The sequence below is a fragment of the Uranotaenia lowii genome, chromosome 2, assembly GCF_029784155.1.
Source record: "Uranotaenia lowii strain MFRU-FL chromosome 2, ASM2978415v1, whole genome shotgun sequence".
Lineage (NCBI taxonomy): Eukaryota > Metazoa > Arthropoda > Insecta > Diptera > Culicidae > Uranotaenia > Uranotaenia lowii.
The window spans coordinates 408,729,750-408,747,743 of record NC_073692.1 but is presented as its reverse complement, the minus strand read 5'-3'; the positions used below and the strand labels follow the sequence as shown (position 1 = coordinate 408,747,743).

General features: G+C 35.7%; 1 protein-coding gene across 1 annotated transcript in view; it reads left to right on the top strand.

The window, feature by feature from the left end:
• Positions 1-17,994, top strand: part of LOC129746088 (uncharacterized) — a 48,700-nt gene extending 30,706 nt beyond the window's left edge. The window contains exons 2-5 of the mRNA XM_055739549.1: positions 14,053-14,247; positions 14,311-15,370; positions 15,443-15,591; positions 15,700-17,994. Coding sequence (XP_055595524.1) covers positions 14,053-14,247; positions 14,311-15,370; positions 15,443-15,591; positions 15,700-15,822 — 1,527 coding nt within the window. The 3' untranslated portion in view covers positions 15,823-17,994. The remainder of the gene's footprint in view (positions 1-14,052; positions 14,248-14,310; positions 15,371-15,442; positions 15,592-15,699) is intronic.

Genomic DNA, 17,994 nt, shown 5'->3' with positions numbered 1-17,994 from the left:
CCCTTTCCTCCTTATCAGTGGACTCGTGCAAACTTGAATACACATTAGCGGCGGCCGCTACGATTAGCATGAATGATGATTTGCCATATTTCGATCGCTAATTACCGCACAGTCGTCCTGGGTGGAATTCACCCCTGCCTGGTCGAATAGTTGGACTTCAGAAAGTGCAACTATGTAATGGCCTTATCAGCTGCAGCTGTCACAGATGTCAAATCCGAAAGACACAACTCTGTAGAATTGATCTGATTTCCAGCTGGTTTGTTTAGACTTCTAGAAAGTTGCAGAAATGTAGACTGTTTTTTTTTCAATCTATCGAAGAAACCATCCATTTTTTTTTGTTATTTGCAACTTAAGAAACTAGATGCCTCATTTCCTTTTTTTTGCATCCGTACGCAACTCTATTAAATCGGTTGGTTGCACGTCAATGGACGTTATCAAACCCATCTTCAGCAAACCGTTCGAAACCAGAATCGTCGCTACGTTACGGTAGCGCGGGATGATCAAACCGAATTAAATATAGCTCAATATCTCTGCTGACCCAACTGATGATCCCCTTTCTCTGCTATCATCTGGTAAAGACTGGTTGTTGGTAATGGGATGATGCTGCCATGTATTCTAATTTTGACGTCGTCGTGACGATCATCGCATCCGCGCACCGTCTCTGTTTTGGTGTCGTACGGCTGCCCGCCGATATGGTTAGTTAGCATGCGGTTCTGAACAGAACTTTCTTTCTGAAAACGTGCTGTTTGGGACTGATGTTCGATTTGGTCAAATTGAGCAAGAAATTGTCTAAAAAGGGATTGGGAAAATTTTAATTATTCAGTGTTCGATCTCGTTACAACTTGATAAATAAATTTTCAACGGTCGCCATATAATAGGAAGCTTTTTGGCTCCGCCGTAAGTTTTATGTCATAAAACTTTTTCATTTATTACGCTTCTTTGCTTTCAGCTTTGAGCTGTGCAATCCTGCACGGAAAATAATAAAAAGGTAAAATTTACCGAGACAGCAAAGGTGAACGCTCGCAAAAGCCAAAAAGGTAACTTCTACCTTTTCGAGGTGAAACTCACCTCACAGCGAGGTAAAATATACCTGAAACGAAGAATGAAAAAAGGTACAATTCACCGAGAAAAAATGTGAATCCAAAAAAGGTAAATTTTACCTCGTAGCGAGGTGAAGTTCACCTGAATTGAGCTGAATCAAAAAGTATAATCCACCTAGAAAGAAAGGTAAATCCAAATAAGGTAAAACTTACCTCGTAGCGAGGTGAAGTTGACCTGGATTGAGCTAAACAAATCGGTACAAATCATCTCGAAAAAAAGTAACTATTTGACGAATCCGTTTATTGAGGTTAAGCTGTTTTGCCGTTTAGGAACAAGTTTTGCTTCGTGCACAATATGTGAAAATCGGAACAAAATGGTAAGTGTTTTCTAAGATTTCATTTAGTTGTGCTTGTTCTCTTCATAATACTTTGCTTTTGTTTCAGATCGGCCCAAAGAGCTTCGTGTTGTATTCCCGTCAGCCTTCAGATATTATTCCGGAAAAGCCGGACCTGACAAGCTTGGACTTGCCTCAACATTTTTTGAAGAACACGGTGATATATTTCAAAAATAAATATTAGGTAACAGTCCTTATTTATTTCAAATAAATACCATTTTTCATGAATTGTGTTTTTTTTTTTAAATTAATTTAATTGAAGAAACCAATCAAACAAACTAGCATTTACCTTTTAAATCAGTGAATGGGAAAACGGTATTATTTACTATTTAGCTAGGTGAATGAGAAAATGGTAAAATCTACCTTTTTGCTAGGTGAATTGAAAAAAGGTAAAATTTACCTTTTTGCTAGGTGAATGAAAAAAAGGTAAAATTTACCTCGAAAGAGGGGTGGAAAAAATTCACCTCGCAAAAAGGTTAATTTTACCTTTTTTTTTATTTTCCGTGTGTCTTACTTTAAAATTTTGATAAGGTTGAAGTAGGTAGTTCAAAAGCTCATGTATTGAACTAATATTTTTTAAAAAAAAAGATCAGAATCTCAAATTACAGAAAACTCTAATAGCTACACGTGTTGTTGAAAACAACATAGGTTTCTGCGAAAGTTCTAACCATCCTATTTGTTTGAACATTGAACGACTTTCTGGAGAAAGCAAAAATCACAACCCGTTACCTTATCAAATGAGGTTATTGATCCATACATCAATCCTATGTTTCCTTATCTAAACACAAAAGATAAAAATAAATTAAAGGAAAGAAAAATCAACTAAAAACGTAAATAACATTCTCGTTGAGTTTGGCAATTTCCCCGCGTTTTGCCAACCTTGAACCTTTCGCGACCGATTGGTCAATTGGACAGTTCAAGCAAGCAGTTCTGCCGTATTTTCGATCCGATTCGGAAGGGGGAGGGAGCAAACGTCAGAAAAAAAACAACCAGAGTGCGAAAGACACCGTAATCGAGTGACAAACAAGAAGCCAAGCAAGCTGGTCATGAACGGATGTTTTTGTTAATTTTTTTTCTCTGTCATGAAAATTTGAATTCGTTTTGACGATTCCACTCCACTACACCAATATCGGCAGTTTACGTAAGTGTGTTTTGTTGTTTGTTTGAAATTTACTGATTTTTTTCCCTCTAGCTTGCGCAGATTCGGTGAGGATGTTTGCACGAAGTGAAACAGCTGTTCGCATTTTGATTTTCCAAGATTTGTTTATGGATTGAAATTTTTAAATACCTACCTACCTACCTACGGGTCAGTGAACTGAAAAATGAAGAAACCTAATAGAAGTTGAAGATAGACTTTGATCTGATCTGATGGACATCTGTTGTTCCGAAGGTCTTTTGATTGATCTATCGAGATTTCATTACGTCATATGAACCATCTTAAAAATCACAGAAAACTGTTGCAAAAGTTATCAAAACAACTTTAAAATTAGAATCTCATATATAGAATATGTTTTCCAGACCTCAAATATTCTAAATGGGAAAAAATTGCGACTAATTTATGTCAGTTTTTTGTATTTTTTTGTAATAAAACTGCTCACGCGAGATTTGTACCGCTTTCCAGTGCACTTTTTTAAATTGACCAAATTTGTCAAATTTTGTATGGTACTAGTGGTCCACGTTTCTTCCTGTTCCTGTGTTCCAGATGTCTCTGCGTTCTCTGCTCCATTGTAGGCCCAACCCTATGTGTTTTTGATCATTTTGATATATTTATGTTAAAATAATCAAAGACATGAACAAAGGCAAGAAGAATAATAAGACAATTTTATTATTCTTTGGGACTCAGACATAAGTTCTGGCTATGGAAGTACGATTAGTGATTAGTGACTAGTGATTAGACAAAGTTGTAGCCAACGGTTTTTGAGGTAACTTTACCGAAGACACTACATACATATGACCTGAGTGAGGCAAATAGAAATTCGCTGCAGCATTTTTTTACTTTTCGACAAAAAACTGATCAGTTTTCGAAAAGAGTTGTAATCGTTCAAGATGAAAGTTTATGCCGGAACGAAACAAAATCTACAAAACTATTGTTTTATTTATGAAGCATGCTAAGTTTGATGAAATTTGCAAACATGTTCAATTATTAACTTTCTGTTTCAATTTATCATAATTTTCATATAAATAACTTGATTTGCAATTCAATGGTGATTTTTTAATTACTGGATCCTAGAATATCCTATGATTTTTTTTTAAATAAGTATAATCTCAGTGAACTCTTTTAGGAGATACAGCAAATGATAACTTAAAAATAAAAATTAAGAATACCTACTTTTAAAAAAGTGATACCTAAAAAATTTAACGTGTTTAATCTCTGAGGTGAAGAAAACGAGTATATTGAAAACATAGTTGGGTAAAATTACAATCGCTGGAGTAAAATGATTTTTTAAATTTTGATAATTATGACAATTTTGAAAATTTTGTCAATAATTTCAATTTTGTCGTTTTAGCATTTTGTCAATTTAGTTAAGTTTTCAATTTTGTATTTTTTGCCAATTTTGTTAGTATTGACAGTTTTGTCAATTTTATATTTTTATTTTTTCACTTTCGTAAATTGCATGATTTTTTGTTAAAATTGGCCAATTTGAGAAAATTTGAAACAGAACAACAAAGGTTGACAAAATAAGATAAAAAATAACAAAATTAACATAACATTACATTAACATTAACATTACCAAATTGACAAAATAAACATCAATGACAAAACTGACGAAATTGACAAAAAAGACGACTGTGACAGAATTCATCAATTTAAAAAAAATAATAAAATGCATTTGTTTTAAATCACCAAATTGACTAAATTTAAAGAAAAAGACAAAACCAACAAAACTAACCAAATTGACCAATTTGATAAAATTAACTTATTTGACAAAACCAACAAAATAGACAAAATTGGTAAAACTGACATTATACACAAAATTGACATAATTGATAAAAGAAATTTTTTTTCGTTATTGTCATTTTTGTCATTCGTGTTATTTGTGTCATTTTTTTCATTTTGCAATTGAATGCTTGGGCCTAAACAATGCTCGATTCGATCCGCCAGAAAAATCTTTGACGTTTTTTTAGTAGGAAAAAATGTAAACAAAAAGGTTAAAATTTTCGATGAATTTATATTTCATTTTACTATGGCTTTTTCCTTCAGAGATCTCGAAAAAAGCAAGTAGAATTAATTTTTAGATCTTCTTCTTGAATTTAAAATATTTTTTGAATAAAAATTGATAACTACTAAGTGGTACAATGCGTCTCAAAAATTGGTGCTTTTCTTGCTATTGAAATCCCGCCTGTTTTTTTTTTGTTAAAGGTGCATTTACAGTTCTTTTGAACGTGAATATGAAAAAACTTATATTCTTCAAAAACTCGACTATGCTGCATTTCATGGCTGCGAAACTAGGTGGAATAGATGCGGAATGGTTGAACGATTATTTTTGAACTGATTTCCTTGTTCAAAGCCCTTTAATATTAATTTTATTTCAATTCCCCCGATTTTCACTGCGAAATATTTTTTCCGCGTTCACTGACATTCCGCTCGAAGTGTAAACGCACTGAGCGAACGTGAAAACGGAAAACGAACAAGAGTGGTGAATATAAATTCCGCGTTCATTTTCACGTCCGAATGGCAATGTGCATTCTGAAAAAAATTTCACCGATGACGGAAAATTTTTTTGCTCCATACAAATAAGTTTTTAAATTGCAGGCACATTAGAAGGCAATGAAAGGCTTAAAAATACTACGAGTTTGAAATGAGTTGCATTAGATAATTTTTTTTTTCATGTTAAAAACTCGCTTGGGTACCATTTAATTGTACCTGGTGGAGGAGTTTCTCAACGAACTAATGTAAACAAGAACCATGCGAATAGCCAGAGTTCATTGAAATAAAAAAAAAGTAGAATCAGCTCTGTTCAAATGTGTGCTTCAGAAAAGGATGGAAATGATTGGAAAACTCGTGAAATTTTTCAAAAATAATGTTTAAAAAAACTGAAAAGCAGCAAAATCATGAGCAAAAGTAAACCGATGCATTTGAATTTTATAATAATTTTTCGATTGTTTCATTTTATTAAAAAGTAATTTTGATATACTTTTTTTAAAAAGTTTTTAATTAAGGACAAAAAATTGGCTATTTTGCATAAGTTATTCATAACGTTTTTTCAATAAGTTTTTCAAAAGAAACAAATCGCTTAAGCTAGTTACTCTTTGATCGATAAAAATTTTTTGAGAGTACTCAAAATTCGTAATTCAAATTTTAATTCATTGTATTCACGGATAAAGACTTTTAGATTATTTTTTTTTTAAATCAATCGTTTTCAAAGATGAATATGGCTTGAAGAATAATAGGTTATAATTTTGGTTCTTTATATATTTCTTAAGAAATTTGAATTTTAATTTGAACACCGGTTCGACTATATCGATCAAAACATTGGTTGAATGATCTATCATTTACCGATCGAAACCAATTTCGGTCTGTCATTGAACAAACTTGTTGCCAATTTGGGAGATTTGACTGGTTTGACATTCCACTGCGGAATATTTTTTCACTGTGGTGAGTTCACGTTCACGTTCGCGTCCGAGTTCACAAGAAATGTAAACCGGGCTTAAGATGTGAATAGAGGAAGAGAAAAGAGAACGAAATGACTAGCCTTAGAGCTTAAAGCTCGAGACGAATGAGTAGCATTTTTCTGGATTTTTTTTCAAATTCTTTCCTGTCGTTCCTTCTCAGAGAAAATCCTCCTGAGCACGAACGGCATATGAGGAGCAGCATTACCACATAAACAGATTTTTGGAACCATATTTGGAACTGTATGCGGATTCATACAGATTTAATACACTTTACTATAACTATACTTTACTATAACAGATTTCGCTAGCAGTCAACAATCTTCCCACAGGCATATCCAATTAAGATGCGAAAGTGTTTCAAAATAAAAACGTATTCTGCTGTCCACAAGCTTCAAAATGAGGCTCGTTTGATGGAAATCTTGGCCAAACATGCTTTAGAAGGCCAAACAAGTGTATGAAATTGGCCTATAAAAACCAAATCAGCACTTATCCGGGCCGGACAGATCTGGGCTATTTTTTTCTAAAAACCTGGCAAAATCCAGTCATTTCATTTAAAAATTGTCGAACGAAATTGTCAAACAAATTTGGTCAAAACCCAGGAATAACTCAACAAAAATCAGGAAAAAAATACTTGACAAAAAAATTTCAGCAAAAATCTTCAGCAGATTTCAAATCGTGTTTAAGGCTTCCAAACAAACTTTTCATGGTTATTTTTATAAAACTTGCTCAACAAATTTCGTTTTGGAAGCAAAGATAAAAAACTAAACGAAAACTAAAAAATCAACATGAAAAAATGTACCGCACAGTTTGCTTTTTTCGGTTTATTTAGCAAATCCGGGCTTTTTTAAATGAAATCCAGGCAACTGGGCTGGAAGTTTTCAAAAAAATTGTTTTAAATATGCGGGCAAACCAGGATAAATCCGGGCAATCTAGTAACCTTAGCCTAAACCCAATTTTCTTATTGAGCTTGAATTAAAAATTCATGTTCCAAAAAGCTTCATCATTCATTCCTACCTTTTTGATACATTCTACATCCAAATGAACGATACAGATTTTTGAGATTCTATAAAGATTAAATCTAGAGTTTGTTTTGATTAGGGCGTATGAGCCACTTGATGTGTTTCGAGAAAATAACGGTTGAAGTTTTGAATTATCTTTAAAATTCCCATTTTAAGAATAAGGCTCATAAACGCTTGTGGACTCGGTAGCCAATTCAGAGAGAGAAGAAGAATATGCTCGATAACTTAAATGTGTGTTAGGAATGTTCTTGGTAGTGCACAAGTTCTTGCGACCTTTTGCATTACTGATTTGGCGTCAACGTCTTTTTGTAAATCGATAAGTTTCATCTTTGAAATCGATTGATTTGATCTCATCCTTCGCACACTCATTTGGAAATGCTTGTAAAGTAACGCTAAAAATCATAGGTAATAAATAGTACGACGATACCTGGAAGTAAGCTGTCATTGATATCTCAGATACAGTACCGTTCATAATTGTATAGAAATTGGAAGCACGCGCACTGTCACTTCGACTTTGAACTTCCATAGCTTTTTACTCTGATGATATTTTCTGATAAAATTTTCTGCGTAAGATAGATCAACTATCACACTATTATATCACAAAATTTGAGCTTTCTGGAGTTTGTGTGGCCTGAGATACAGTAATTTTACGAAAATCGGACTTTTTGTACTTTTCTCATTAAAACTGCAATATCTCATAAACTACGCTATGCTTTCTTTTGAAATTTTGCAGAGTGATTGTTGAAATATAGAGTTAGCATGTCTGAAATTTTTGAAAAGTTCTAGCGATGGGATTAAAAGTTACGCGAGGTACAATATTTCAGGCATGAACCTAGAAATGCGATTTCTATAGAATTTTGGACGAATGTTTCCATAGAAAAATCATATTTTATGTTAAACAACCAGTAAATCTATTTCAATCAAAAACTCAATTGAATATCGTGAGATTCTGATTTCTAAACACAAATGGATCATCTATTCAATTTTGTCTTTTCTTTAATGCTATTTTCAGTCATTTTTTGACCGATTTGTAGATTGAAAAATATTGTTCTAAGGAATCGTCCATAATTCTATAGAAATCGCATTTCTAGGTTCATGCCTGAAATATTGTACCTCGCGTAACTTTTGATCCCATCGCTAGAACTTTTCAAAAATTTCAGACATGCTAACTTTATATTTCAAACAATCACTCTGCAAAATTTCAAAGGAAAGCATAGCGAAGTTTATGAGATATTGCAGTTTGAATGAGAAAAGTACAAAAAGCCCGATTTTCGTAAAATTACTGTATCTCAGGCCACACAAACTCCAGAAAGCTCAAATTTTGTGATATAATAGTGTGATAGTTGATCTATCTAACGCAGAAATTTTGATCAAAAAATATCATCAGAGTAAAAAGCTATGGAAGTTCAAAGTCGAAGTGACAGTGCGCGTGCTTCCAATTTCTAAACAATTATGAACGGTACTGTATGAGACTATCCACTGGGAATTTGGCTTAATATTGCTGGCCACTATCTGTGTTTCCGCCGACCGTTCATTGCGTGCGTGATACGCATCTTTCGCTATCACCTTTCTAAATAAGAAAATTGGCATTTATTTTCACAGTCGCAATAGAAGCCTACATTGTACTTACAAAGCGACAAATTAAGGCCATCCATCATGCTAAGAAATCTAAAATTACTCCAGCAAACGATTTTCTTTTGATATTCCTAAACTTTTCATGTAAATTCAGCCCACAGAAGAAACCACCGAAAATTTTGTAAACAATACACAATGACGCATAAACCAACACGCCAAACTGATATTTTGCGTCCTTTGTTTTGCACGACAAACCAGTGCAGTACGAAACGTCGCAAAAACCAAATTGCACTCGAAAATGAAAACAGTCATCATACGTCTTAAATTCAAATCATGTTTTAAAAGTTACTCATTCATTAAATGAAACCAAGTTTTAACCAGACATAGAATACATGTTTTTAAATCATTTGCAGCCAATAACCCAATTTTGTTTATATTCGTTTATACGACCTAATCAAAACAAACTCTAGAAATAGATTTTTTAGCTTGAATATACAGATTTTTATGTGGCAACGCTGGTTAGGAGATGAAATGGTGTGGATCTTTTTCCCCTTCTAAGAGCGATCTGTGCTTACGATTATAGCGTTCGCCGAAGTCTGGAAATTACAATCGCTATCGTAGCATACGATGTGAGAATCAAGTCTCTATGGTTGACTTATTTAACTTCGGTGTTAGGGAAGAATGACCTAAAAATGTTATATTCCCAGGAAAAATCAACTTCGGCGTTGTACCCCTTGATGAAATCCAGTTCTTTTTATTATAAAACGGGGCTTCAGCCCCTAATTTTGAACCGGGGATACAAACCGAATGTTAATAAAAGTGCTAAATTGCAATCTTGACAACTTTGTCATTTTCTTGAAGACTCTTCCCTCGTTTACTCACGGGAAATTATACATTGGTTAACTCAGTCAGCTAGCCGGTCAGATTTTCAATCAGACGATGAGAGGTTCGATTCCTCACCCCCCCTAACAAAAAGTTAGTCTTAAGTTAAGTTAACTTAAGGCTTAACAGAATAAAGGTCTTCGGATAAAACCACAAGAATTATGAATGTCTCCGGACGAAAACAAGAAATTGTAAACTCTTATGAGTAAAAAACAGAATTAGATGAAGGCTTCGGCCAAGAAAACAGACCATTGTAAACTCCCTCGGAGTATAAACACAAGAACACAATCGGGCCTCGCCCATAATAACCGCGAAGAAAACTCATACTCAAGATAATGATGATAACGAATGACAAAACAATTGTAAACTCCACGGAGTAATCAGAAGAAGATAGGGCACATAGCCAATGGACTACAAATAATAGCTACCGATAAAGTAGACTCGAATTCTAAAAATAGATTGATCAACAAACAATATCTGAATACAATACCATTGTAATATAGAAAACATACAGAGCCAAGTTGGACCATAGTGGTCTTATGCATAAGTCGTGTAATATATGCGCAAACAAATAAAAAAAAAGAAATTATACACCAATAAAGCGAACCAATCGCCTGTTGTGCCTATGACGTCATAATTTTGATCATCTTGATTAGTGATTTGCTGGATATTGCTAGCAAGCCAAATTGACACACTTTTTGGAGTGATCATTTTATGATATTTATTATGAATAAAATAAATTCAAACTATTTTTTTTATAGATTGAAGAGAAAAAAATCCATTTTTTAAGATAAAATTCATTTTGATAAGACCCATAATTAAATAATGATCTCCGGATCGATCGATAACTATACCTTTCTTTAAGAAAGGCAAAAAACATATTCAATGCGATAGAACTAGCCGATCTTGTTGTTTTTTGAACCGGATTAGCTGAAGTTGTACCTAACTTTAGTCGCTCTCAACCCTACTCCACTGTAACACTCGAAACTTGGCTATCAGACACCACGTTGTCTGGAACGGTCGTCTACGGAAGGTGCTGATAGGACAAAATTATACCTTTTATTGCCCGACTGAATCAGACAGGTGTTTTTTTTTCTGCCATTAAACACCCTCGGTAAGAACAAGTTCGATTTCTCCGTGGTAAATGATAGGCACTCAGTTCTTTGGTAATTTAAAATTTGTAACCGAGAGATGATGTTTCAAAAGTCTTAAGTCAAATTGAATTTTAACTGTGCGAGCACCAATTTCGTTACTGTAGTTTGCTTTTACTGTTACAGTTCAGTTTGATGTTCCCAGCAATCGGAGAGGCGTAACATGAACAGGTGTTTATCGAATCTCAGGTGACATCATTGATAGGAAAAATGGAGAATCGAACAATAAGCAAATGCACCCTCTTCTGCCGGGTTTAATATCAAATGCAAATTCAGCAACAGAATTGGCGAGTAGGTTTCATATTGAGCCATCCTGGGAGTAGTAAGTGACACTTGGGGTGTTGATTTTAGCACGCTGCTGGCTGTCCCGGCTAAAAAGAATATCGTCGTCGTTATGGAAATCCAGCTAGAATCAGCAAACTAAATACAGCTACTACGTACCTACTGAATGGGTACTTGGCTTTAGGAGGTATCTGCCTATCTATCTATAGTTCTTCTGTTGTTTGTCTCGTTTCATACATTTAAAGTGGAAGTGGGTATTGCATGTTGTTGAAAAAGTTGTTTGGCCGTTCGTTGTTGACCAGCTGCTGCTGTGAGCTATGAATGTGTGTATAGCTACATATGTATGACCTGATGCTTATCGCTGCTACTTTTTTTTTTTTTTTTTTTTTGTTTATGGGTTTATGAGCGCCTGGCTGACCCGGAAAGGAAAAACAGAACGGGGGACAGAAGAGGAAAATTTTAAATGAGAGTAGAATAGCTTAGAAAAGGATAGCGGCAACAGAGCCCGAGGGTTCTGAAGCACCAGTTTAGGGAAGCGTTAAGATAGTGCTCGACGGACTAGGACGGTTGGTGGGCCCCATATGAACTTCGAGTTAACCCAACCTTCAATTCAACCGAGCAATAGCAGTATGGTATCAAATAATATGATATCATATGCTAACGCCTCGATATCATTGTCAGAAGGGTTCACTATCTTACCGTAGTTGAATTTTCCCTACCTGTCATCTACCTTACTCGTTTCCATAAATTTGGATTCTTCCTAGTTTGATTTAGAAATAATCATAGATTTGCTAAGTAAAAGATATATTCAAGTGATTGATTCTACGCGACTACACGGTTATTCGATAACTCAATTAGGATATCATAAAAACAGAATCTAGAAAAGGTGTCTCTTAAACTCATCAACAATGAACTGTAAGCTTAAATAGCAATAGCTTTATTTATATCGTCAACTTATCAACGGTACAGGAAAATAACAGTGCTGTTCCTTAAAACCTTGTCACTAATTGTGGTCAACTACTCAAACAAACTTTTATACTCAATCTACACGATAGGGGTTCAATTCAAATAAACCGTGTGCCTGTTTTTAAATGCCCGAAATAAATGATCTAAACTATCTACTCATTCTTGCTTATCGAAATCATATTTTCTATTTTAAACTTCGATTTATGAATTTCAATCCTAACCGAAAAATGTATAGATCTACCAAAAGTAAATAAATAAATCAAAACAAATGTCGAAAGTTTATTACAAACTGAAATATCATATTTGTCAAAACAGCATTCCCGTCCAATGAGCCCCTAGTTCTTGTAAAATGCTTGATTTAAGAATAAGCCAACGAAATTCACAAAACCGCAAATGCACACTTTCTAGAGCATTGGGGAGGCGAATACCATTACCTAACCTATCAATACTTGAAACATCCTAATTCTATGAAACTAAACTAGCTAACTACCTTACCAAACAGATTATGCCCTATTGAAAAGTATCACTTTATGACGGCAAAATGTGATATTTTCACTACAAAATTTTCCCATTGTTCAACGGAAGGGAGGGCAAGTGTTTCAACTCCCATTCATCTTATCAGCATGGATCATGAAAAATTTGGACACCATTGAACCTACCGCTAATTTAATTTAAATAAAGGTGTCCATCACGCCTTCTAATTTGAGTCATATTATGATCCAAGCTTGACAAGATGTGTGCAACGACCCTCTCAGGACAATGATAGTAAACCATCATTATCACAAGCATGCACACCGCCGCCGTTACCCATGGGAACCCAGGGTACGGACCTGATGCTTATCGCTGCTACTGTCGTTAAATTAAAACTGTAAATAACTGTTTATTTTAGCAGCCAGTTGAGAATTGATTTTATTGTTTTGATATTACAGGGGAAGATAAAAAGTGCATGATACGAGAAAGAAAAAAAAACAAGAAAACAGCAACTAACTTCCGCTTTGTCGTCGAAGTTGTTATGTTTCGTTAAATTAATTATTGCAATTCATACAGAAGTGCAAATTCAATAAAACTAGATGGGTTTGTCGTTTTCTTTCTGTTTCTGTCGCTGGAAAGAAAACCAACATGAACACGAGTGCAAATGGTAAACTAGGTTATGCAAATATGTATCAATAAAAACCAATTTAACCGATTACATTTCTAAGAGTTACTTTATATGTTTATAATGATGTCCAAGATTTTTTCAATAATTGTGACTGTTTTAGAAATGTCTGAAATCATTAATATATAGTGGTCGGTGAATTTCAATGCATCGAAGCAAAATTTTTAAGAGAATTATATGAGCACCTAATCCAAACTTTGGCTTATATTTAAGACACCTTTACGTATTTGGTAAGATAATTTGAAAAAATAAATCAAATCTAATGATCTGATTCTGTCTATAATACATTTCCTTATTAAATTATCAGAATTTCAAAAATCAAGCAGCTTTGAAAATAAAAATAAAAACTTTCCTTCGTATAACCATGCTGGAATTAGAAGCATGTTGCTACTATCGACCTGTACATAGTTATCGAATATTTGGTCCTTCGAACCGGATCCAAACATTCACAGGAACCTCATAAAAATTGTATACTGTCATTGATAATATAAAATACAGGTACATTATACTACACGAAGGTTCCATCTGGCAACAAAAATGCAACCTATTTTTCTTAAACCGTCTGATAGATTTGTTGATCGATTTATTCACACCCAACGCAACATCTGATCACCGTTCAGCAAAGATATAGTTGCTGGAAGATTCCAAGCTTCGTTTGACCATCCGTTCCGATCGAAGTTGCTGGAACTAAGTCACAAGAAAAATATAAACACTAAGTATCGAATCCAGTTCTAACGAGTTAGAAAAAGGCAGTACATTAACAAAAGGAACGACAATACGCTGACCCCATTTGCAAAACTCTTGGCGTTCACCTGATCGCACAAGTCGGGTAGTTGCTACTGCGCACTTGCGCGGGCCCGTCGTCCGATGCATTTTACACCTCGATAATAATGAATCGATTGTTAAGGGTTCTCTCGTATTGTTACAGTTTATTAACACCATGATTCTTGTTTTTTCTTGCCCCACACACAGGCCCTCGGTCCGCTAGCGTTCGCCCGAGTGCAGATTCAATTCGATGGCCTGCAGCGGAAGGTACGGTTGTTTGACGAGTGGGATCTTAGCCAGTGCCGGAACTGCGACTGTTACGTCTATGCTCGGAACGTATCGAACAGCACCGAAGATTCGCCTTCGTCGCTGCTGAACTGTTTGGTCAATTCGAATTTAGTGGTATGATTCATTTTTTCAAGTTTGTATCGATTAAAATTAATTTAATGTATTTTTGTTTTTCAGATCACCGAAAGCCAAATGAATGCCCGAATGGCGGAGGACAACTATTCTCCGGTGTTTGGTTTGGTTTTGAACGGTTCAAGTCTCAACTATAGCGATTTGACGCAGGCGAACAAAGCCAAAGCGCTTGGACAGGCCACTACCCTCAGTGGTGAGAATAAGCATCAGCAAACGTTTGTGCATCTTCTTCGTGCCTACATGGAGCGTGAAACGGAAGCGGCCAACGAGCGGATCCACCGCTTTACTGAGCAAGAATTTGCTGTGCTCAAACTGAAGAGAGAACGCGCAGAACAGGATTGTCTAATCCTTTCGAAACTAGTTACTAGAGTACCTGAACATCAGAAGCTACCGCTGCATCGGAGTGGCAGCAGTAGCAGCAATAGCGGGGACAAAGACATCCCACAGGGTGTGGGATCGGCTAAACCGATCACTGCCGTCAGGTCCAATTCGATCGTCAGTGGCAGCGTTAGTCCGATGGCTACCAGTGTCCCGAATGTCGCTGCAACCGGAAGTCAGCTAGAAACACCCCCACCTACTCCGGAATATCAACCAATGTCCACCGGTAATAGTCCACCGATGACGACAACGCCCAACAACGGCGGCATCCGGACATCAGTCAGTGCCAATCTAAGGCACCCACATAACCATACTCAACATGCTTCCTCGATGACCCCGGTGGATCAAAATCAGTCTGCATCGTCATCGCTTTCGCCACAATCGACGAAAATGACAACCACCATCGCCGGAAGCCGATCTCTCTATAATAGGACAAATATAAGCTTCAGCAACAACAATAACACTATCATAAGTATGAACAACACTCGAGGTGCCATCAACAACGGTAGCAGCATCAGCAGCAGCTACAAACAGCAACATTCCAGTACAAACTCGACATCCACGGTGATGCTGGGCATGACGCAGCAGCAGCAACAACAACAACGGCTGGCGGCCACCAATTCGTTCGAATCCGACTGCATGTTCGACATCGACGGTATGGAGAACGACAACAACCGGTCGCCGCTCTCGACCACGCTGTCCGATGAGGAGGAATTCGGATTCGATGGTATGCAAAAAGCTTTTCCTAACATCAAATGAGGTAGATCTTATCCTAAACAAAATTATTGATTTTTTCCAGAATCCATTGGAAACAATAATGATGACGGAATGCACATTCCATCGCGCCAACTCGGCCGCCAGAACAGTGCTTCCATTGCCAAGAGTTTGCCCATCTCGATGCCCCAGGTCATGGCGCAGTACCGTGCCAACGAAGAAGATTTCGATGAGGTAAGTGGATTTTGATGTTCGTGGAAAAAATGTCAAAACACCTGAATGTTGAATTTTACTCTCATCGGTTTCTTAAATATTTTAATTTTAAATTTTAAATTTTTTTAGATGAATGAGGACAACGTGGACATCGCGGCTAGTATTAAGGCTCTGGCCCGAAGCGTACACGGGGACACCGTTTTCGGCGATCTACCGAGACCTCAGATTCAACGATTTACCACTCAAATCTAAAGCTGCAGGTTTTCTAGTAGGTACTGGAAAATTTACAGAAGAAATACACCGATGACAGTAAGTTTGTGTCATGCGCGAATGAATGTCACCAGCTAGCTGTGACCTCTGGCAGGACGGACAGCCACTTTTTTTTTTTATCAAACTCTGTTCTTGAAATCTAACTTGGGATTATTCCAACACAAGAACAGCAACAACAACAACAACAACTTCATCTGGCTGTGTTAAGCTGCGCAAGCAATTGAACGTTTCATTTGCGTTCAGTTATTATGATTCTTACGATTAACCTTTATGCAGATAATTTTAATCATTACTATTAACTGAGCTTATGATGGACCACTATTAGGTTTTTTTTTTGTTTTTTAATCCTCTCTTAGTTTGTAAGGCAAAAGATTCTCTTAAAATGTTTAAGTGAGAATTGTTAGCATTCAAAATTTTACCAGAAGTTTCCGAATTTCTGCTGTCTGGCTCTCATTGCAAAGAAGAACAACTGAAAGTCCATTTGAAGGAGTAGTAGGATACTTGGACAAAAATGGGCACACGTTTAACTTTTTCACTAACGACTTTGCACTTTAAATAATGCGGCTCCAAAGCCAGCCGCGCTAACGAGCTTCCCATGGGAGTAGATTCTAGTGTTTAGTTTCTGTTCTTTTTTCCATTTTCTTTGATTATATAACCAATAAGTGTCGATTCGATTAAATTAGAATTGTTTTCCTCAAAGCATTTCGGAAGGTCAGTAAAAAGTTTGAAACTATTCTTATATCTCATACTGTTTTAAGATTGTACGTTTATTCACCTTTTTAACGACGCAAGATTGTCAGAAAAGTTTTCATCAGGCTACGTCTGTAGTCATTAAGAAAAGTAGGAGGAGCACAATTTGCCCATATTTGTATTGTATTACGACATATACTTACACCGAGTAAAATAGCGTTGGCGTCATATGTGGGCGTCAAGGAGCGTAGAATATAGATTCGACGATATGATGGTAACATTTTTAATCTTAAGCATGAAGCTGTAATGAATAAACAATTGCTTTCCAATTTTTGCATTCGCAGAAACTATGTTCGAATCAATGAAGCATGCAATCAAACCAAGAGTTATCGATGATATGTTGGATTTCTATCAAGCAAACTTAGAGCGAAATGCTAGTTGCAAAACAATATAAGCTACACTATAAGACGTTGTGAAAAATATCAACAGGAAAGAGGTTTATAAGGATGTCAAACAATTCCTATCATTCGTTTGCTTTGTTAATATTGAATTCGTTAATTCACTATTTACCAGCTTACAATTATCACAGATTTCTTCGAGCAAAGTATAAGCTTTGAAATTTAATAGACAATTTCAACCTTCGATTTTCCATTTTTGAAAAAAATCAATATGTCCTAAATAAATGAATCCATTCAGTTATTAAACTACCTCCAAATATTATAAACATGTAAAGTTGGTTCTAACTGCAACAATACAAATCCATGAATACTAACCCGGATTATATCAAATATATACTACTCATAAGTACTACATACTTCCAACCCAACCAGTGATCGGCGACCACCAATTCAATCTTTGAGTAGATTTCTAAAGTTCTACGAAGCTATAAAATATGAGAAAAACGGACCAACGGTTGGCATCAACACTAAAAAAGAAATTAATTGAAAGCAAAGCAATTTGGAAACTACTAGGTACTTGATAAAGTTAAATATTGAAACGAGTCGACATGATACGAGAAGTTGATCGGAATGAATAAAAAAAAAAACAGAGCAACGATTAACCGCTATTTGATGTGTTATTATCATTATCAGTGAACAGTAATAACCGCTAAAAGGTAATGATGTTGAATTCACTAGGTCGAGAGCATCGACATTCACACATTGTAACAACAAACTAACAAAAATTAACTGTCGAAAATCCTTCTGAGAAAGCAGTTCGGATGTGGTTTTTTTCTGTTTCATTGGAGTCTAGCAAACAACCTACATTGTAGAGAGGAAGTAAGAGAGAGGAAAATTGAACAAACAAGTTTAAAAAGTACTACCTAGATTGTGATCATCAACATGAGAGAAATTGTGTCTTTTTTGATACTGATAGAGCATCAATACGTGTTTGGCGAACGCGCATCATGTGCCGGTGGACAAGACAAAGAAATACATATATGTATGTTTATTTGAAAATTAAAAA